General features: G+C 43.2%; 1 protein-coding gene across 1 annotated transcript in view; it reads right to left on the bottom strand.

The window, feature by feature from the left end:
* DNAH8 (dynein axonemal heavy chain 8) overlaps nt 1-23665 on the bottom strand; it is a 583322-nt gene that overhangs the window by 59773 nt on the left and 499884 nt on the right. Inside the window, exons 73-78 of the mRNA XM_078852248.1 lie at nt 22007-22178; nt 18684-18839; nt 15467-15622; nt 11801-11983; nt 11205-11310; nt 62-314 (exon numbers count right to left, since the gene is read on the bottom strand). Coding sequence (XP_078708374.1) covers nt 62-314; nt 11205-11310; nt 11801-11983; nt 15467-15622; nt 18684-18839; nt 22007-22178 — 1026 coding nt within the window. The remainder of the gene's footprint in view (nt 1-61; nt 315-11204; nt 11311-11800; nt 11984-15466; nt 15623-18683; nt 18840-22006; nt 22179-23665) is intronic.

The raw sequence follows: 23665 nt of genomic DNA, 5'->3' as shown, positions 1-23665 counted from the left end.
AAATGTTAACTGGAATGGAAAGAGAAAAATTTCAAAGATAGAGAAATTTATATATTCTTACCTGGCCATGGACTGATCAAATAACTTTAGGAACTGAGCCAGTGAAGTCTGGTACATGTTATTGACCATGCTCATTTCTGTGATAAGAAAATAAAGAATGCTTCCTCGAGTAGCAGCAGGTCGATATTCCTCTTGTGCAGTGTTAATCTTCACTTGAGTTTCTGCTGCCACATATAACTTTTCAGATACTTCAGCAGCTGTTTGCTTAGTTATTCGCAGTACACCAATCAAAGATTCATCATCTACTAAAGAACCTAAAAGGGCAAATATGAAATATATTTAGAATAGATTTTAGATTTTTCTATATGTAGAACTCAAAAATGAAAATTACAGAAGTTATTTACTTAAACTGAAATGATTTATTGAGTTTCACAACTTTTAAAAAATGCAGGTCGAGCAAAACAAATACAAACGTCAAAATACCTAGTTTTGTATTTAGTATGTTAGAGAACTGCACTGATGCTGATGCTGAAGATTTGACTGTACTCATGCAAGCTACAACTGTGCAGTGTGTCTGCTTTCACATGCATACAGTTTACTACATCTACACACAGCACTCGTTGAAAGAATTTCAGGTTCTCTGGATTGGTTGCACTGAAAAAAATCAATGAGACTTAGTCTCCTAAATTAGTTAGGCACTTTTAAAATGTTGCCCCTTATTCTGCAGTCCCTAGAGCAGATAAATTCAGAGTAATATTTAATTAAGGCCTTGTCTACACTGGAAAACTTTTTTGAAAGTTTTTCTCACTATAATTATACAGGTATTACTAAACCAAAAGAGTAGGTCCATGCTGGTTTGTATAAAGTGACTTAAGCTACATCCCTTGTGAGTTATAGCACAAAGTGCTCCTTTTTTCAGAAATATCCACACAGCACTCTGGGTAGATATTCCAGGATGCAGTATTACATAGCAACAGGGACTCCAAGCGTTGCTGTCACGGAGGCGGGGAACCCAGCGCACCAGAGCTCTGCCTGGGATGGAGTCCGAAGGGGCAACCAGCGAGCCATAATAAGCAGTACTCAAAAACAGCTCATGAATATATAATTAGGGACTTTCCAAAAAGGTCATGCAGGGCAGACAAAACTGGCCTGAAGCTGGTTATAGCCGGTTTTCCATGTCCTACAGTGACCTGGCGGCCCCGAGAAAGCAGAAGTTCCCTAACTAGGCTGTAACAAAGTCTTCCGCAGTCCCTTACACTCCTCCCCTCGCTTTCTCGAGCAACATCAGGGACCATGAGGACACGGTGCGGTGGGGAGACCGTGCACAGCAGTGGGAAACTAGACTACGGCCACAAATACAGCAAAAATACAAGCCAAGGAGGCATATAAGGCCAAGGAGGAGACCTTGGACAAGATGGGCGGCCCAACCCCGTAAAGTGGAGAGCCAGGACCAAAGCCAGGCGTCCCCTTGCTGCTGGCGGATGCCCTCCACCAGCTGCCAGAGGCGTTGTAAATCGGCTTCAGTGGAAGGCCCTGTGTCCGTTACATTAAAGCAGCACATGCCAGGAAACTCCTGGCATGGATGGCCGTGTTGGAGCAGTAAATAATCAACAGCTAGCCTGTTCTGCAGCATTCCCTGACGTACCTCTCCCAACTCGTGTGAAAGGAGTGCGAGGTCAGGTTGATGGCTTTCGCAACCGTACAAGCAAGGTGTTCCACCGCATGATAATTATGCGCCACCAACCCAGGAATGACAACCAATGAAAAAGCAAGAGCCGCAGCCTCGGCCTCGGAAAATAACCTTACATCAGCTTTACACGTGAAGTCAAGGGGGATGGCATCTCTCCTGTGGCGGGCAGGGAACTGTGAGGGGTGTGGAAAGATGAGGGGGGCCACTCGGCCAAGAGCACAGGGGCCCCCTGAACTATTGGCTGGGATGTAGGTATAAGCGATCTTGCCACATAAGAGAAACCATCCTGTTGGCAGTTTCATATGCTCATATGCAAATGAAACATTAGTACGTTCATTACAAATCAAATCCATATTCGTATGCTCTGCTGCAACATGCCTGGCATTCACAAAGGACATACAAGAGGAGGCAAAAGTGACATTGGCAAGGCGAAAAGAATACATGGACGTGTCTAAATCATATTGGGCTGGACCCAAGGCATACAAATCCGTATAAGTAATAGTCTTATTCATTGTCTTAAGTAAGGAGTAGTGCTGCACAAGGGCCGGTGCGGTACAGACGCCAATGAAACAGGTCTCCATCAAGGCTCCCATGGCATATATACGCAGTAGACAAAACGATGTCGCGTTCACAGCACTTTGGGCTAGTACCAACCAGGCGTTCATGGCTGAGGTGGCAGCTCCTCCAGCTGTGTTACTCATAACAAGCGCTGCGACAAGCGGGAGAGCTAGACCATGCAGAGATGGTCTTCTCCCTCTGGGAGTATGTACACCCATCCTTCCCCAGTGGTGAAGACGACGGCGGCTTGTGGTTCACGTTGCGGTAACGTCCACCACATGCTAGTTAGCATGTGCCACTCGGCCTCGCTCAGGACACTGGTTTCCAGACCGATGGGAGGTAAAGGAACAAGTTTACACAGGGCCTCCCCTCACTCCCAGTGCACTGGTTCTGTTACCACGTTGGCGCACGAGAGGGCGCCTAACCAGCAGTCCGAACTCAACCAATACGGGGGATAGAATCTCATGCCGGAAACCAACGGGTGTAAGGAAAACCAGACATGGTGGCTCACATTGTAACTGCGCTTGGGCGGGCCAAGGGCTCACCTCTTGTCCAGCCTGCAGGGTATAGGGGTGTGGTGCATATAGGGTTATGAGGCCCGGCGTTGGGTCAATCACACCCCGTGCCTGTATCAAATTTACCCGTAGGAGGGTAGGTATGGTAGGGGGAAAAACCAGCCGCTGGAAGGGTGTCTGGCTACCTAGTGAGCAATTGTTCAGTAGCCAGACAGCCTGTTCCAGCACCCCAGACCATCCGCAGAATGTATGGGTGGGGGCAAGGTGACGGATCTGGTCCTTCAAGAGCCCTTTCAGGCGTTCGATAAGGCCACTCGCTGTCGGCGTGTAGGGCAGATGGTAGTGCCAATCCACTGCTGCGTCTGCAGCCCAGGTTCGCACTGCCTGGGCCGTGAAGTGGGTTCCTTGGTCACTCTGCAGAGTGCGTGGAGACCTGTAGCGGGAGCACAATTGCTGCAGCGCAGCTAACGTGGTGGCTGCGGCAGCGGTTGCACTAGGATACACAAATAAAAGGCAAGTATATATATCGACAGCTGTGAAGGCATACTGCTGGCGTCACTCTTGAGGCAAGGGGCCGATATAGTCCACTTGCCAATCCTGACAGGGGCCAGTAACTAGATAAATTTTACCGGCTGGTCCCAAAAGGGCGATGGGCGCCAAGCGGGAGCAGACCGGACAACTGGCATGGACAGTTCGACACGCCGCCAGGGGTAGGGAGACGCCTTGGCGGAGGGCTGTAATTTGCGTTGCTCGGGCTCCTCGGTGGCCTCCCTCCACATGGTACCATTCCGCTAGCTGCAAGGCCTCTCCTCGGGCCATATCGTCAGCCACCGCATTCCAGTGGGCCTCGGAGGTTTTCGCCTTAGTGTGGGTGTCCACATGTCGCACAGCCAGAGGGGCCTGTCGGGTGTAGCGTAGCAGTTGCTGCCAAAGCGGAGCTCCCCATAGGAGCTGGCCTGCGACTTCCCAACCCTTCGCCTCCCATGCAGTTATCCAGGTCTGGAGACCCTTATACGGTACCCAGCTGTCTGTATATAGGTAAACCCATGGTGGGGCGCCCTCAATCGCAAGGGTGGCGGCCCGCAGTTTGGCCCACTGGCTGGAGCCGGCCATTCCCCAAGCCATCGCAACTATATCTGCATAGGGGGTATAGGCTATGGCCCACCACTGCCGGGTTCCCTGAGCTGTATAGGAGGCTGATCCGTCCGTAAACCATACATATTCCTGCTCTCGGTGGACACGTGGTCCACCGGGGGGGACCTCCCCTACTGGGGAGGAGGGCACGGGGTCTTCCACTGGGGGCAGCTCATCAGTGCGGGAGGGTACATGCTCAAAAGTGACAGCCCCCAATAACAGGGCATGTGGGGTGGAGAGGGAGGGCCAGCCCAGCAGCATGCACTGTTGCAAGTAATGCTTCTGCTTAAAGTGGGTTGTGAGCTGTGCAACCCCTGTCTGCATTTGGGCCGGCTCTGCCCATACCCAGTGCCCCAGAGGAATGGGCATGCGCATAATGACCAGTGTGGGGCCTGTTATGCGCTCGGTATCTTGCAACGCCCAGACCACTGCCAGGATCTGCTTTTCCAGGGAGGTGTATCTGGGTTCAGTCCCCCTCAATGTACAGGACCAGAACCCGATAGGTTCCTTTTGCTGGGCCCCTACCTGCTGCCATAACCCCCACGAAACCACGTCTGCCACCGTGGTGACCTCGAGCTCAAAGGGGACCCCAGGCTGCGGAGTGTGGAGCCGAGCATGAGCGTGCAGGGTCAAAAGGCACTTTGATGGCTCTGCTTCCATTGCCAGGGCGCCGCCTTTTGTACCACGGCCTGCTAGGGCTGCATAAGGAAGGCTAAATGGGAAATGAAGGCACGCCAGAACCCAAGTAGACCAAGGAAGGCTTGCAACTCTTTCTTTGTCTGGGGTGGGGGATAACGCTGCACCGTTTGTTGTACTTTCCGGGGAATTTGCCGCTCTGGCCCCGCCCACATGATACCCAGATAGACTACCGTCTGCGTGGGGCCCTGGATTTTATGCGGGTTCAGAGTCCATCCGCGCGCCTCCAGGCCCGTAACGACTGCGTGCAACGTATCCGCCCCCAGTTCACGGGAGGGGCCAGATACCATCACATCATCAATGTAATGATAACACCGGGTCACGTCTGGCAGCCCTAGGTGGGCAAGGTCTGCACTCACCAACTGATGGCAAATCGTTGGGGAGTGCTTCCAGCCCTGCGGCAAAACACAGAAGGTGTACTGACGAGCCTGCCACGAGAACACAAACTGTTCCTGACTGTCAGGAGCAATGAAGATGGAGAAAAAGGCATTAGCGAGGTCTATGATGGCATGCCAGGGCAGGGCAGCTGCCGTGATACGCTCTATTAAGGTCACCATGTCCGGCACGACAGCCATCAGCAGAGGGGTGACCTTATTCAACTCGCGATAGTCAACTGTCATACGCCAAGTCCCATCTGGTTTCCACACTGGCCACGGGGAACTATTGTATGGGCTTAAGATGGGCCGGATAATCTTGGCTTCTAACAGCGCACTAATCGTCTGGGTAATCTCCTCCTCCCCTCCAGGGAGGCGATACTGTCGTTTTGATACTACAGCTGTGGGGGGAGGCAACACCACGGGCTCCCAATGGGGGGCGCCCTGTAGGATCATCAACACCCGTACCTCCCGGACCCAAGTCGCGCTTACATACTGGGGATGTCCAAACGCGAAGAGGCCGTACTGGTTATCCACAGAACAACCCCACAGGACGTCGATGCCCAGTATGTATTCTCCAATAGCAGCTGCCAGAACCATGGCCTGGAACGGAGGAGCCTTCCCCAGGGTAAGGGTGACAATAACCTCATATGCCGGGGTCTCCGCTCCTCCGAGGCCTTTTACGACAGTGGCTCGGCCCTGGGTCTGCGTGGAGTGCAAGATGGTGACTTCCGCACCCGTATATATCAATGCCAGAACGTGTTGGATTCCGTTCCAGGCAGAGCTCCAGTGCACTGGGTTCCCCGCCTCCATGACAGCAACACTTGGAGTCCCCGTTGCGGGTGTGTCACTTACCTTCATTAAAGCCAATAACTCACTGCTTTGCTGCATGTAGGCCTCGTTCTTTCAGAGCACTCCTGATAGGCCTGCGGCCTAGCACGGAACAGTCACTTTCATGAAAAGTTGCACAGAGCTTACCCCAGAGCTTCAGTGTTGGACCAACAACATGCAAGTTCCCCAAAATATGAAGAAGCATGTGGCCATCATCCTACCAGATCTTGCAGTTCATCAACAGAAAGGGGTATTCCTCCACATAAGCCCTAGAAATTTATCACCCTAGCAAGTTCACTAACATTAATGTGCGTAGTCTGGAAAGGTCAATAATGCTGGGATTTGGGGAAATTCACTTATGCATCTGAGGAAGTGAGCTGTAGCTCACGAAAGCTCATGCTCTAATAAATTGGTTAGTCTCTAAGGTGCCACAAGTCCTCCTTTTCTTTTTGCGAATACAGACTAACACGGCTGTTACTCTGAAACTTATGTTTTATGTAATGAAAAATGGAACTTTTGCTCCCAAACCACTATGGACATTACTGGGGTGGTTCCAGCTGTTGTTCTGGGAGGCCAAGCTTACCCTCTGCTTCTCTGACTTATGAAGCCTTTTATGGGACACTTGTATAAGAGAAAGGAGCTGTTCAACTATACCTGGAGTAGCAGCATAACGACTACAGAGCATGCATTTGGAAGAATAGAAGGAAGGTGGAATCTCATGACAAGGCTGAAGACCCCTGAGAGATACCTGTCTTGTGTTAAAGGTGCTTGTTGTAGTAATATCTACCAGACATGGTGATGTGCAGCCAGTGCCCAGAAGAAAGTTTCTAAATCCACCTCAGTAGATGCTAATGTGACAGATTATTTTAATGTAGCACTTAATACTTACTGGATGAGGTTCTCTCTGCAGTACTGTCAACCTGGCTCGCCAGCTAGGTCTCTAGTGGTGTCTGCAGTTGAGTCTCTGACTGGCTGTAAGGAGCGTTGAAGAGATTGTAGCTGTCCAGGGGAATATCCTCCTGGCTGGGATCCATGGTTGCCTGTGTGGTTTCCAAAGGTGACTGCTTCATTGTGGACCAAACTGTCCAACATTTACCAGCAGTTTGTTGTGGCCTCTTGGGTAAAAATCTGTTCTATTCTATTCTAGTTCTTATATTGCACTTATCATTGTAGTAGCTGAATGCCTTCCACTGGTGCAGTGAGCAATGTGGCATGCACACACACACACACACACACAAAACTATCTATGTATACTAGAGAAGGCAGGGAAAAAGAAATGGCTCCTGAGAAAGTTCTCATCTCCTGAACAGACAAGGTTTAACCTTATCGTAGAAAGTTCCATTGTGTCAGAGAAATGAAGTTGTCAACCAGAATGTTCATCCCAGAGCTTAAGGCAATCTTTTATATAACCTGGGCTCAGGCCATGCAGCACCTTGAAGATAAGACCCAAGACCTTGAATTTGATTCAATATTCTGCGGAAGCATTTCACAGTATATAAGTGTACTAGGAGCATTACAGAGGTATGATTTTGTAATTCTGCCCTAGCTCCTTGTCTTTGATGCATCCTGGGAATACTCCGCCTATATTTGCTCTGCTAAACACCTGTAGCTCTTTGTATTCCAGTGACTATTGGAAAGACTGAACTCGGTCCTTATCTGTCTCCAGAGGTCACAGCAGGATCTCCTAATATAAGCACACACAAGCATGATGGCTATAATGGGCTTTGGGGTCTGTGAACTTGTCACAAGCTGGATTTGCAAAGAGATGCACTTAGGTGAGTGCTGGTATTTAAAGAGTGGGGACATCCAGTCAAGTGGACCCCAAGCAGTAGAGAGTGCACAGGTAACCTAATAGACCAATCAAAATGAGAAGCAATCACAGAAGCATAGAAATGTAAGGGTGGAATGGACTTCAAGAGCTCCTGTGCTGAGGCAGGATCAACCTGTTCTTAAAAACGTCCAATGAGAGGACTCCACAATCTCCTTTGGTAACCTATTCAGTACTTACCTATCTTTATAGCTACAATATTTTTCTGAGTATCTAATCTAAATCTCCATTGCTGCAGACTAAACCAACTACTTCTTGTCCTACCTTCATTGGACACGGAGCACAATTGATCATTGTCCTCTATAACAGCTCTTAACATATCTGAAGATTGTTATCAGGTCCCTCCTCAGTCTTCTTTTCTCAAAACTAAACATGCCTAGTTTATTTAAACCTTGCCTCATAAGTCAGCTTTTCTAAGCCCTTTATAATTTTGTTGCTCTCCTTTGCACACTCTCTCTCTCTCCAATTTGTCCACATCTTTCTTAAAGTGTGATGCCCAGGCTTGGACATAGTATTCCTGCTGAGGTTTTACCAGTAATGAGTACAGTAGATCAATTATCTCCCACATCTTACAAACATTCCTGTTAATACATTCTAGAATGATATCAGCCTTTTCCACAACTGCATCACATTGTTGGTTCATATTTAATTTGTGATTCAATATAACTCACAACTCCTGTTCAGTATTACTACTGCCCTGCCAGTTATTCCAGTTATATGTATTTATGCATTTGATTTTTTTCTTCCTAGGTGTAGTACTTTGTACTAGTCTTTACTGAATTTCATCTGATTGATTTCAGACCAATTCTCCAATTTATCAAGGTCCTTTTGAATTCTAATCCTGTCTTCTAAAGATCTTGCAACCCACCCACCTTGATGTCATCTGCCAATTTTATAAGTATAGTCTCCACTGTTATCCAAGCCACCAATGAAAGTATTGTAGGGACAGACCCTACATATGTCTTCCCAGTTTGATAGTGAATCACTGATAACTATTCTCAGAGTAGGTTCTTCAAGAAGTTGTGCACCCATCTTACAGTAATTTCATTTAGACCATATTTTCCTATTTTGTTTATGACAATGTAACGTGAGATTGTGTCAAAAGCCTTACCAAAAATCAAAATATATTATGTTTACTGCTCTCCTTCTATTCATTAGGCAGTAACTATCAAAGCAAGTTATGTTGGCTTGGCCTGATTTGTTCTTGGCAAACCCATTTTGGACATAAGTTACCACTCTATCCTCTTGATGCTTACGAACTGATTCTTCAATAATTTGTTCCAGGATCTTTCCAAGTATTGAAGTTAGGCTGACTGGTCTGTAATTCCCCAGGTCCTCAAAGCAGTGTGGAAGGGCAGTAGAAGGATTACCTGCAGTGCCACAGCTGTTAGGAAATGGTGATGTACCTATATGAAGTTTTCAGTACTATGTCTCATTTAGAACTAGAATCAACTTGCTTCCATGAAGATTAATTATAGTGGGATAAGACACAAGATAATGCAAAATATCATTTGTGTTTGGATGCAAGGCAGTTTATGCAAATAATAATCTGAAGATATACTTAAAAAATCCTTTCCCCTATAGACAAGGGCTCAATGTCCTTTTCTCTTTGTTCTCTTTTTCAGATATCAGGAGAGTGGGACATGCTGCTGGCAACTCCCAGGAGAGTCAATCCACTAAGATACATGTGCATAGTGAGTCTAAAAAATGATTTTGGCTTTTATATCCAACCAGGACAGGTATTTTAAAGAAATTTTAAAAAGCTGCTCCATAATCCTGTGTTTTTATTGCACAATGGACTGGTATAAATGTGCCTAGTTGCACTAACTCCAGAGCTACACCAGTTTCAGCAGCTGAGTACCTAGCTGAAGTAGTTTTGTCTCTCTTCCTGCTATAACTGCACTGTAGGTGTTAAACCCCCACTTCTCCAGCAATGTAAAGGGACCTTAAAAGGCATGCAAGTGATTATACCCCATTTAAGATGCCTTTAGATTACGAGAGCAATATAAAGTGACTTCTTCCTTCAATAGAGGCAGTGACATACTAGCTAAACAGTTTTTTCCTTTATGGAAGAGCTATCTTCCCTCAAAAGAGACACCTATAATAAGCACCACACACACTCCTGATGTTCCTACCAAGTCACCACTAAGACTTAATTGTATTCTTCATCTACATACAATACTGAAGCACAACAGATAAGGAGTCAGGGTTCTGATATGGTGATCCTCATTTAGCTGTAACACTCCTTCAGACTTAAAGAGAACAGGTCCTGCAATAGGACAAAAAGGGAAACTAGTCCCCATGTATGGTACACAGAGCCAAAAGAGTTTCCACAGCCTCATTAATTTATTTGGGTGAGGAGGATCTCCCTGGAGTGGAGATACAGATGTTCCAGGGCCTCTGGGGCAGGATTCAACACCGAAACTATTCCACAGCATCAACACCAGCTTCAATGGCAGATCTTTGGATTTCTCCTTCTCTGACCTCCCTCATATTCCCTTTCACCAAACCATACCTCTATGACAGGTTTCAGAGGAACAGCCGTGTTAGTCTGTATTCGCAAAAAGAAAAGGAGTACTTGTGGCACCTTAGAGACTAACCAATTTATTTGAGCATGAGCTTTCGTGAGCTACAGCTCACTTCATCAGATGTTTACCGTGGAAACTGCAGCAGACTTTATATACACACAGAAATCATGAAACAATACCTCCTCCCACCCCACTGTCCTGCTGGTAATAGCTTATCTAAAGTGATCAACAGGTGGGCCATTTCCAGCACAAATCCAGGTTTTCTCACCCTCCACCCCCCCACACAAATTCACTCTCCTGCTGGTGCTAGCCCATCCAAAGTGACAACTCTTAACATAATCAAGTCGGGCTATTTCCTGCATAGATCAAGGTTTTCTCACATCCCCCCCGCCCCCATACACACAGAGTGAGTTTGTGTGTGTATGGGGGCGGGGGGGATGTGAGAAAACCTTGATCTATGCAGGAAATAGCCCGACTTGATTATGTTAAGAGTTGTCACTTTGGATGGGCTAGCACCAGCAGGAGAGTGAATTTGTGTGGGGGGGTGGAGGGTGAGAAAACCTGGATTTGTGCTGGAAATGGCCCACCTGTTGATCACTTTAGATAAGCTATTACCAGCAGGACAGTGGGGTGGGAGGAGGTATTGTTTCATGATTTCTGTGTGTATATAAAGTCTGCTGCAGTTTCCACGGTAAACATCTGATGAAGTGAGCTGTAGCTCACGAAAGCTCATACCTCTATGAAACTTTACTCTGTGCAAGATGGTAAAGATCCCCTGTGTGACTTCACCAGATCCGGCTTCTCCCCAGTGGAACTATACCAGTTCATGCCCATACATATATAGACAAGCATGTCTAGAGGGTTCATATCAAATGCTAGACTAGTCACCTTCTTCCACTTTCCTTAGATGAGCTTTTGATAAAAGGTAAGTGTGGTTTAATATACTCCTTCTTGCTTTGTTTATGGTTCACATAAAGGCCCTTCCATATTGACACTGATTAGTTTTACTTTCCCCACAAAAATCCCTGTTTTTATTCATTAATATATAACCTTTAGTTGCGCTTAGTTTATAGAGAAGATTGTCTTCCAATTCTTTCATCTTCCGCTTATTAAAAGTTACATCTTCCATGAGTTTAATTCGCTCTCCCTCCAACTCCTAGTGTCAGAAATCAAGAAAATGATACAACTGTTTATTGACTATACCACTGCATCATATTTAAAAAGCACTTGTCCATACTGCAGCATACTAGAGCTTATATTTTATTTCAGTTATTTTATATTTTCCCCATTTAAATAAATGTTATTTCTATAACGTTTTTTATTTCTTTGTTTGAGTAGCATGCTTTTCCTGTGTTTATCCAGCTTCAATTATCTTAATAAATGCCAAATTGCAGTATACAATTTCTAATGCTGATACTAGCACATTGACAGGCCTCTTTTCCACAAGTTCTCACTCTTAAGAGAAAATTCACAACTGTGTATTTCTGTTTAGAAGTTTCCTTTCTGAAACTTACTAAAACATTAAAAAAGATTGACAGTTTGCCCTTCTCTACTTGCATTTTTCATCCCATATATTAAAGTTAGCTAAACAAGTACCACTATTGCACAATTAGTATTGCAGTTCTTTGTTCATCTTGCTAGCTTACCTGTTTCTCAGTAAGAATTACTCTTTTCAGTAATTGATTCTCAAGTCCCTTCATTGTAACAGTGAAATCAATAACTGATGTTTTAGCATTGATCTCAGGTGTGAAAGCAGGATTGGGTAGTTTTGTAGTAATATACAGTTTAAATGTAGTCATCACCTCTACCTCCTTATCACCAACTTTCACCTGAAGAAAAAGTTCACAAGTGTCAAGTGACAGCAGATGAGTTTGATTTTAACCAGTAAAGCTAATTGACTGACTGTGTACAAACCATGGAAACATTTACATCATTGAAATAACAAAGATTGCAATTAGTATATTTTAGAGTAGTAGCCATGTTAGTCTATATCAGCAAAAACAACAAGGACTACTTGTGGCACCTTAGAGACTAACAAATGTATTTAGGCATAAGCTTTCGTGGGGTAAAACCCACTTCATCAGATGCATGGAGCGGAACATGCAGTAGGAAGATATATATACACAGTACGTGAAAAGATGGGAGTTGCCTTACCAGTGGGTGGTCAGTTCTAATGAGACAATTCAATTAAAGTGGGCTATTATCAACAGGAGGAAAATCACTTTTGGAGTGCTAATCAGGATGGCCCATTTCAAACAGTTGACAAGAAGGTGTGAGTAACAGTAGGGGAAAATTAGTCTGGGGAAATTAGTTTTTAGTTTTTGTAGTGACCCTTGCACTCCCAGTCTTTATTCAGGCCTAATTTGATGGTGTCCAGTTTGCAAATTAATTCCAGTTCTGCAGTTTCTCATTGGAGTCTGTTTTTGAAGGGTTTTTTTTTTTTTTTGAAGAATTGCCACTTTAAGTCTGTTGTTGAGTGTCCAGGGAGGTTGAAGTGTTCTCCCCCTGGTTTTTGAATGTTATAATTCTTGATGACTGATTTGTGTCCATTTATTCTTTTGCATAGAGACTGTCAGGTTTGGCCAATGTACATGGCAGAGGGGCATTGCTGGCACATGATGGCATATATCACATTGGTAGATGTGCAGGTGAACGAGCCTCTAATAGTGTGGCTGACGTGGTTAGGTCCTATGATGGTGTCCCTTGAATAGATATGTGGACACAGTTGGCAGCAGGGCTTGTTGTAGGGATAGGTTCCTGGGTTAGTGTTTTTGTTGTGTGGTAGTTGCTGGTGAGTATTTGCTTCAGGTTGGGGGGCTGTCTGTAAGTGAGGACTGGCCTGTCACCCAAGGTCCGTGAGAGTGAGGGATCGTCCTTCAGGATAGGTCATAGATCCTTGATGATGCGCTAGAGAGGTTTTAGTTGGGGGCTGAAGGTGATGGCTAGTGGCGTTCTGTTATTTTCTTTGTTGGGCCTGTCCTGTAATAGGTGACTTCTGGGTACCCTTCTGGTTCTGTCAATCTGTTTCTTCACTTCACCAGGTGGGTACTGTAGTTTTAAGAACGCTTGATAGAGATCCTGTAGGTGTTTGTCTCTGTCTGAGGGATCGGAGCAAATGCGGTTGTATCTTAGAGCTTGGCTGTAGACAACGGATCATGTGATGTGTTCTGGATGAAAGCTGGAGGCATGTATAGAGGTCAGTAGGTTTCTGGTGTAGGATGGTGTTTATGTGACCACAGCTTATTTGCACTGTAATGTCCAGGAAGTGGATCTCTTGTGTGGACTGGTCCAGGCTGAGGTTGATGGTGGGGTAGAAACTGTTGAAATCCGGGTGGAATTCCTCAAGGGCTTCTTTCCCATGGGTCCAGATGATGAAGATGTCATCAATGTAGCGCAAGTAGAGTATGGGCATTAGGGGACGAGAGCTGAGGAAGCGTTGTTCTAAGTCATTTCCAAAATTCCCTAAAAACTGCATGTGTGTGTACAAGTGCAAGGAAGTTTAAGCAGTGGGTATGAGCTCCCTTGTCATGCACACATAGGCTTACCTGGGCTACTTCAAAAACACTAACCCTGGGGAGAGTGGGTTAGTGAGGAGGTATCTCCACCTCACCACTATTGCCTACCCTGCTCTGGCAACTCAATCAAAATAGCAGCAAAGAATGTTTAAACAGTTTTATAGGAGACAATTCTCATTACCACCAATAATTTGGACTACAGCCTCTGTCAAGTAGTCTTTAGCTTCCAACGTAATTATACATACTTACATTGAAAATTAATAAAGATAAAAATACCCCAAAGACAAATTGTTTTGGTCATTTAAGATTAAACAGGATACAATTATTTTAGTTGGGGATTCTTCCATTTTTTCTCCTTTTATAGTTTATAAAGGTAATTTTCTTGGTCTAGAGAAAGTCGCAGTGGTGGGGAGAACTGCAGAGGAAAAATGGTAGCTATAATGTATGCTAGAACAAAGTAGATGGACACTTCCCTCATTTCCATTAGGAAATCAAAATGGTCTCTCTGTGCTGTTATATAACTAAATTAAGGGGAAAAGAACTGCACGAGTCATTTGAGCACAAGAATAAAAAGACACAAGAGGAGGACAGATATTTCTTATTACTAGTAAAGCACACTCCAAAAAGTTAAAGGTCATGCATCGTTATGATCACCCCACTGATGAAGATAGTTAGATGTCATTTCTTCTGAAGCCTGTTGTCATAAATATAGAGGAAAGAATAGCATAAAATCCCTCCTTGGCAGCTGTACTGAAGGACCAATGAGGAAACAAGATACTTTCAAATCTGGGGGTGGGAGAAGGATTTGTTTGTTGTTCTCTTTGTTTGTTCCCTCTCTGGACAGGGAGAAGCCAGGCAGGTACAACATTTCCTGAAAATATACCTGCAATATTCCATCTAAAATTACAGAAATTGTAAGTAGGGCAAGGAAATGAGTTAGGTTATCTTTTGTTTTAGCTGTGAATTTTCCTATGCTACAGAGGTAGTTTTATTCCTGTTTTTGTAACTGTGAAGCTGAGCCAGAGGGGAATCCTCTGAGTTTTAAATCTTTTTATTTACTCCGTAAAGTTACCTTCCATCCTGATTTTGCAGGTGTGATCCTTTTATTTTTTTCCTTATAAATAAAGTTATTCTTTTAAGAGCCTGATTGGGTTCAGTGTCCTGAAGACAAAGGGTCTGGTCTGTGCCCCCGTTGCTAAGGCAATTGGTTGGTATATTGTTCTCAAGTCTCCCCAGGAAAGGGCGTGAAGAGGCTTGGGGGGATAGGGATTCCAAGTGACCCTTTCCTGAATTTTTGTGTAAATTATTTGGTGGTGGCAGCAATACCATCCAAGGACAAGGAAAGGAATTTGTGCCTTGGGGAAGTTTTAACCTAAGCTGGTAGAATATAAGTTTAGGGGGTCTTTCATGTGGGTCCCAGAGTTCAGAGTGGGGAGGAACCCTGACACCTGTTAATTCTATTCTTAGTGGAGGCTAGTTGGGCATCACTTAAAAATCAATAGAAAGCACACCCATTCAATAGGATTAATGCAACTCACTGCTGACTTGGAAGCCTCAGGAGTGACCTCTAATTAAACTCAGATTCCTCATACACCATCATGTTACTTTGCTACTAGATCAACATGTCATCTCAAACATCACATTTTATTATTTAAGTTTGCTGTTTTTAATGAATTTTTATTACCCCATAGAAAATAAAATATGTTCCATTTAGTAAAGCTTTAGAAAGCTAAATAAAGAACTATATTATTCAACACAAAATAAACACTATTATAATTCTTCTGTTAGGTAACTAACCTTGAAAGAGGTTCCTGATTTAATGAAATTCTTTTCTAATATATTATCCAGTGCTGGATCCAACTCTTCACTTATATCCTCAATCACTAGTGATCTTCCCAATGAAAGGCTGTCCTCTAAGTGCGTGCGGAAATACTTGTGGTTCAAAGTTGTCACCTTTGAAAGGAAACAGTTCATTATTATAAATACAGAATTATGTGTTCAAAGTTCTTTTCGAAAACCACAGGATTTACTAGCAAAATTGCTTTGCTTGCTTTTGCATTTAAAAGACAGCAACATGTTCATTTGGCTTAGTGTAGCAATCAGTCTTCTTGTGGTAAAAATATTTTGTCATGTATACAGTGAAATGTATTAATACAACTTTGAATTAATGAAGATGATTCAAGAGATTGGTTGTAATGGGATATGGAGCTTTTCACTACTAGGTTTCAGAGTAACAGCAGTGTTAGTCTGTATTCGCAAAAAGAAAAGGAGTACTTGTGGCACCTTAGAGACTAACCAATTTATTTGAGCATCAGCTTTCGTGAGCTACAGCTCACTTCATCAGATGCATGCTGTGGAAAGTACAGAAGATCTTTTTATACACACAAACCATGAAAAAATGGGTGTTAACCTTCTGTAGTGGTATTCTCTCCCCCCACCCCACTCTCCTACTGGTAATAGCTTATCTAAAGTGATCACTCTCCTTACAATGTGTATGATAATCAAGGTGGGCCATTTCCAGCACAAATCCAGGGTTTAACAAGAACGTCTGAGGGGGGAGGGTAGGAAAAAACAAGGGGAAATAGGTTACCTTGCATAAGGACTTAGCCACTCCCAGTCTCTATTAAAGCCTAAGTTAACAGAATCCAATTTGCAAATGAATTCCAATTCAACAGTCTCTCGCTGGAGTCTGGTTTTGAAGTTTTTCTGTTGTAATATCGCAACATAGCTATTCAGGGGACACCATCACAGGGCCTAATAACATCAGCCACACTATCAGAGGCTCGTTCACCTGCACATCCACCACTGTGATATATGCCATCATGTGCCAGCAATGCCCCTTTGCCATGTACATTGGTCAAACTGGACAGTCTCTACGTAAAAGAATAAATGGACACAAATCAGATGTCAAGAATTATAACATTCATAAACCAGTCAGAGAACACTTCAATTTCTCTGGTCACGCGATTACAGACATGAAAGTTGCGATATTACAACAGAAAAACTTCAAAACCAGACTCCACCGAGAGACTGTTGAATTGGAATTCATTTGCAAATTGGATACTATTAACTTAGGCTTGAATAGAGACTGGGAGTGGCTAAGTCATTATGCAAGGTAACCTATTTCCCCTTGTTTTTTCCTACCCCTCTCCGCCCCCCAACGTTCTTGTTAAACCCTGGATTTGTGCTGGAAATGGCTCACCTTGATCATCATACACATTGTAAGGAGAGTGATCACTTTAGATATGCTATTACCAGCAGGAGAGTGGGGTGGGGGGAGAGAAAACCTTTTGTAGTGGTAAACACCCATTTTTTCATGCTTTGTGTGTATAAAAAGATCTTCTGTACTTTCCATAGCATGCATCCGATGAAGTGAGCTGTAGCTCACGAAAGCTTAGCTCAAATAAATTTGTTAGTCTCTAAGGTGCCACAAGTACTCCTTTTCTTTTCACTACTAGGTCACCAATATAAGTCTGATGCAGATAATTGAAGAATTAAGTTGTTACCATGTTTCACCCAACCATTTGTTTGTTTTCAACTCTGCTACAGCGTCACTATTCTGTGCCCCCTTACTAGGTTCTCTGCTTTAGCCCTTAAGTGTGGCAACAATAAGGAAACTCAATAAACTGTAAGAGTTGGCAACACTAGCTTAAGCCTTTTAAAAACACTGGCTTCCCTACCCAAGCTACTTCAGCTTACTTTGCTTAGCTATTGTTTCATATTAAGCTTTGATATCATTGTGATCAACATTACTTTTCATGTTTTTTGATAAACTGACATCTTAGCTTGAGGACTTACATTTTAATAACTTTGGGCTACCTAGGTCCTTGGCCTGTGTGCCTGGTCCTCATCACCTTGACCTCAACTTACTCCAACCACATCAGCTCTAATTATGAGTTCCTTCTCTGGCTCCAAATCTCTTTCTGCATCAGTTTTAAACATTTTGTCTACACTTTCAAGGCTCTGCACAATTCTACCTCTGCCCATATCTCTTCAAAGGCTGCCTACCTTGCTTCTGTTCAGACTCTATCCTCTGCCAATACTGCTTCTCTCACACTCCTTTGTTACCCCTTTCACCATGCTGCCCCCTCAACATAGAATTACCTCTCTGATCTTGTATACCATACTAACTCCTTATTAAAAAAACCCAAAAGGGTTTATTTAAAAAAAGGAATCAACATGGTGTTGGTAGTGTGCTTTCCCAGTAATCCTGTAAATTAATCTGTGTATCCCTTTCTCTCTCCCCTTTTCTGTTATTAGTTTTTTCCCCCATTACTCTGTCTATATTTGTCTGCATAATGTCTAGCATAGTACTATTTAAATAAAATCAACAAACTAAAAATCATGCACTTCTTTCTCTTTTGATTGTTTTCCTTTCAGAGATATTCTGAAAAGAGTAAAGAGACCAAAAATATGTCCAGATAGGTATATTTGAAAGAAGGAAGCTTACCCATCATTGTTCTGTAAAGATGTGCATCCTTATAGACTACTACTCTCCCTCCCTCCTACCCAGACAGCTAAGACTTCTGTGATTTGCTCTTTTTACTTTCTCTTTAATTTCCGGATTCTTCTGCAATTATTTCCAACTCCTGTTTTAAAATGAACCAGCTTAACTAAATACTTACTGTAAGCAGCCTGGACACATCAGCAGGAGCAGCATGTACCAGAACTTTGAGCACAGGGAGCACCCACTGGGGCTTTGTGAAATAAAGGGTGGGAATCTACCAGAATAGATATTTTTGTGGGCAACTAATCTTTTACCTAGTAAACAGGGAGATATTCAGTCTGTATATTTCGAAGCTTAGTTATTTTATCCTGCATTGACTGTGTTAGTATTTATTCAATATTCTATATTGTAGTTCTCAGAAGCCCCATCAGAAATTGACTGTTCTATGTTATGTACATACGAACATATGTGGAGATACACATCCTGCCCCAAAGAGCTTACAGTTTAAGATGACAAGGGTAGAGGGAGAATGATACAATTATATTTATTTAAAACTTTATTACTTACTTGTAATTCGTTACCCTTTTCTTTCTGTTTAATCCAGGTTTTTCCTTGAGTTTGTGGGTCTATCAAAAGTGGGTATCTGGTTGCCTTAGTAACAATTATACCATTCTGAATTGAGAGTTCATCTCCTGGCAGCCCTTGCAGATTCCATTCACTAATCTGGGTAAAGGAAAATAATCAACATAACGTAATTAATTCTGAAACTTTGGGCCAAATGTACAAATATGGGGATAATGGGTTAGCCTAGAGATATCATATAGTGCTGACAAAAATATTTCAATGTGCAAACCAGCATCAGCTGGTTGGGAAACTTTGCACTTTAACTACCATTTTTCACATTTTATTATGCTCTTTAAATGTAAAAAAATTGGGTTTTCAAGGCACAATGGACATGACATTTTCACAGGGAATCCTTTGCATCCATTCTTTGAGGATCTCACGTGATATTGCTTTATCTGTGGCCAACAGTAATGGACATGGGTCACTTTGAAGCCCAACAGTAATGGATTCCCAACATGGGCAGAGACAATCACACTACTATAAACAATAATTTCTCCTCTACCCTAAGGACTGGGCTCTTACACAGTTTTTCTCCCCAAACACCTTTTTAGCTAATTTTTAAACTGTATTTTTCTGCAACAAGATTACAAACCGAATTAAGTGAAAATAATTTATAATTAGAAAAACATTATACAAATTTGACTTGCACAAACTGACTACAACTATGCAACCTCTTTCTTATGAAATTATGTTGCACCTGTAATGAAAATTCTAGTATAATAGAACCTCAGAGTTACGAACACCAAAGTTACGAACTGACCAGTCAACTGCACACCTCATTTGGAACCAGAAATACACAATCAAGCAGCAGCAGAGACAAAACAAACAAACAAAAAACCAAATACAGTAAACTACGGTGTTAAATGTAAACTAATAAAAAATAAAGGGAAAACACAGGGCTGGATTTACACCTTACAAGCCCCTAGGCACAGCATCTTCAGTGTTCCCGCTGCCTACAGCTGACCTTCATGTTTTCTTTAAAAAATGAAACTTTTAATCCACTTTTTACTTTTAGGCACCCCTAGAACGCCAGCACCCTAGGCATGTGCCTACTGTGCCTAATTGGAAATCTGGCCCTGGGAAAGCAGAAATTTTCTTTGCATAGTAAAGTTTAAAAGCAGTATTAAGTCAATGTTTAGTTGCAAACTTTTGAAAGAATGACCATAACGTTTTGTTCATAGTTACGAACATTTCAGAGTTATGAACAACCTCCATTCTCGAGGTGTTTGTAACTCTGAGGTTCCACTGTAAATAAAAAATGACAGGGTGTTGACTTTCATTACTTGACATTTCAGCACAATATACTTATTTTTTGTACTATTTGGTCACAGACATGTTATCACCAGTATTAAATATAGATTTGGGATCAGAAATCCACAGCCAGACAATGTGGTCATGACCAAAAGTTACCAATAAAACAATACTGTAAGTACAATGATACTGTGAAACATTCACATCAGGATGATATGGGACTGTGGCAAAGTTGATACTCCAACATATCCACTGCTGGTTAGCTGTGGCATTGCAACAACTTTTGCTTCAGTTTTTCCTCACTGTCCTTAAGCCTATTCAAGCCACAGAAGTGTTGTAGCCCTCTGGTTAGAACACTTTATAGAGTCCTGCCTCTTTTAGGGCCTCAACGTCCTTTCCCAGAGTACTAAAAAATGTACAAAAAACAAGCCTTCAGCCAAGCGAGCACCATCTCATCAGGCATGAATCTGCTGAGGTAGACTGTCCTTCTGTGCTTTAACCCTGCCCAAAATCCAGGGGCTGGCTCACTCTTCTCCTTACTCATGGGTTCAGGAGACCCCAATTAGGCTTCTCTAGCTGTGAGCTGGAGGCCTCCCTGGTGTTCTCCCCTTTCTCCTTCTCAACCTTCCTTCAGGCTGCTTCTCAGAGAAAGAAGGAACTGCCCACCCTCTCTTTTCTGGGTTTACTCCTCCCAACTGGGCTCACCCAGCTCTTGATGGAAACAAGCTCTGATCTCCCCCAGCTGGGCTTTATTTCTAATTAGTCCTGGCCCACCTTCCAAATGTGAGAAGGCAGGCTAGTCTCTCAGGCTGTCATCATTCCAGGCTGCCCTGGCATGCCCATTTGCAGGCAGGCATATGTTGCAGATCAGCCCTTACTTGATTTTTCTTTCACCCACGGTACCAACAAGTCTAAATGGAATGTTAGACTCTAAAGAGCACATTCTTGTGGAGCATCTCATTTATTAACAGAAAAGCCAATGCAACCCACAAACAAAACTTTCACCCCAACATTTCACCTGGGTGACTGGGTCATTATTAATTCATCTGTTCCCCAAATGAGTCAAGTGTTTGTCTCTACACAGGCTCCTTCCCAGGGGTTTTCTCCATTCCAGTCTTTGCCCCTGGTGTTAGGCTTCTTGCCTCTTCTGGAATAAGAGCCTTCTCTGGATTCAGGGGATGTCCATCCACTTCTCCAGGAACAGCAGGTGATCCTTAGCAGGCTGGGTTTCTGGCCAGTGTCTGGAAGACCACTGGCTCAGACAAGGCCCTCTTGGATGGCCACTGACTCCAGCCCCCATCTAGTAAGCTCTCCTTCCTAGGACCACCTCTTTCAGGCTCTCCATTGTGATAGGTTCCCCAAAGAGCTCATCCTCTAGACTTCCTGTTCAGGCCTCTCCTAGGAGCTCCTCTCCACAGGATCTTCCGATCTCACCTTTGGGGTTCCCTCTAATTGAGCTTGGGTAACCTTTATTAGGTCCAGCCTAGATGCTAGTTTACTAATCAGACACCTGGGGCAGTCAATTACTCCCAGGTAAGGCAGTCACATGCAGGGCCTTCATAAGGCAGTCACATGCAGACTAGGCCCTAACTCCCCATAAAAGGCAGCTGCCCCCATGACCCAGACACACTTTCAAGGCATGGGTGGAGGAAACATCCCATCACAGCACCCATACCCAACTTGTCAGTAATGTCTATCACTTCTAGTTGTCTACTATATAGGTCTGTCTAATTTATCCGTCTATACCTTACTCAGTACTGTGATATATGGGAGGAACCAACCAGTAACAACTTTGTCAAGCTGTACCATATTGATGAGCAATAACAGAGAAACAAGCATCAGTGATTACACTTCTGTCCTAACTACACTTTCTCCAACATTAAGAATTATTTGTACCAATACTGGACATAAAAATTCCAAAGAAAAATGTTAAGCTGTGTGTCCATTTGCATGCAAGGTTTGAGAATAATCTTATTTTTATAGTAGTAAATAAATCAACAGTGTATAAAGCTTACTGTTGGTTGATCCACCAACATTGAAATGAGGTTCAAGTTTTCAGTAAAAGGGATTTTCCGGACTTTCAGCTCTACTTCCCATAAATCTTTAAGCAAAAGGTTCCTGAAGATCTGATTAAAAGGGCCACAGTATGAAAGGAAACCTGTGCAGAGTAAAACATCTCCCACAAGTCTAGAAAAGGGATAAAATCACAATTATGAGATAATGTACCATTTGTATACCATGCAGTTAAACCATGACATTTTGAAATGTGTATATCAAAAACAGTTACTTACCAGAAATTTGTTCTTTGAGAACTGCCTCTGTGCATTCACACTTTTGGGACATAGTTCCCTTGGCATTGAGCTGAGGAACTGCTTTGAAAATACATGTCCATTGGAGGGTGCATAAACAGTCTTGCATGAGAGTGGCATCATCATTCTACACTATATGTGAGTTCATTCCCTGATCATCTCAGTTCCTTCAAACTTGAGCACAGAATTCTGATGTATTAATAAACTCTGAGGCAGAAAAGAAGGCATGTGGGTAATGTGAATGCACAGAGGGGACTCTCAAAGATCAACAGTTACTAGTGGGTAAAGTCTTTTTCAGTCATATTTCTGGCTGAAGTTATAGCAATAATGAATACCATCGTAAAAGATAAATAATATAAAGAACTCTCAGCCAAAGATTCAAAAGGTGGCACCTAAACCAAACTAAGATCCCAAGGAGGGATGGGATTTCTCAAAGGGGGATACATATTAGATAGCCCTTTCATAGACTTCTTATCTGTATTATGCACAAACAGCATTTTGCATTAACTAAAAAGTGGCAAGCAGAGATAGCTTCCAAATTAACTTTCAAAGGTGAGTTACATAACTCCTCAATTTCTAGGTGTATCAAATATTCTAAAATACAGGGTATAGAACTGAAACAGGAGAATCAGATTTTCCCCTTTTGCAAGCCATAAATCTGGTCCATTTCAAATGGTACCACCTGGTAGTCAGCTTTCTAGAATTAAGCAGTACATTCTGCACCAACGAGGTAGCTTCTCAAACTGAAGGGCATAGTCATTTTCTATAATTTCTAGGACCCACTGTCCAAGGTAAAAACCTTAATTTGGCTGATAAATGAGCTAGCTTGTCTTGAAGCAGACAAAGGAAAGGGCCTTGCTGATTGGTTCTTGACTCTCAATTCTCACATCATATCTGAGGCCTGGTGTGCAATGAAGATGACAGGGAGGCATCAGATTGCTTAGATTTAGACCTCAATTTAAAAGATCTCTTTTTATGCAGGCTCTGGAATGACATAGCCTGCTGGGGCTGTTATTGACTCCTCTGAATTGACAATAAATAAGCCAAAGGAGATTGTGGATAATACTGTCTCTGATAACAGAAAGGGGTAGAAGATCTCCTCCCAGTAAAAGTAATCAAGCCCAAAAAGCAGGCCAACAATCTTGTCTTCTCCAGCTTGTCCAGCAGCAACTCATCTGTCTTTTCACTGAAAAGACCATCCCCTTTGAAGAGATTTTCCACTTTAATTCTAGAATCCAGAGCCAAAGAAGAGGAACGAAGCAGAGCATGTCTCCTCAGAGTAACTGCAGAAGCCAGTGTTCTAGCAAAGAATCTGAGGTGTCAAACAAACTACAGAGAGAGTTCTTTGCCACATTTTGATCCTCC

The sequence above is a fragment of the Lepidochelys kempii genome, chromosome 3 (assembly GCF_965140285.1).
Source record: "Lepidochelys kempii isolate rLepKem1 chromosome 3, rLepKem1.hap1, whole genome shotgun sequence".
Classification (NCBI taxonomy): domain Eukaryota; kingdom Metazoa; phylum Chordata; order Testudines; family Cheloniidae; genus Lepidochelys; species Lepidochelys kempii.
This window is presented reverse-complemented; position numbering and strand designations above follow the sequence as displayed.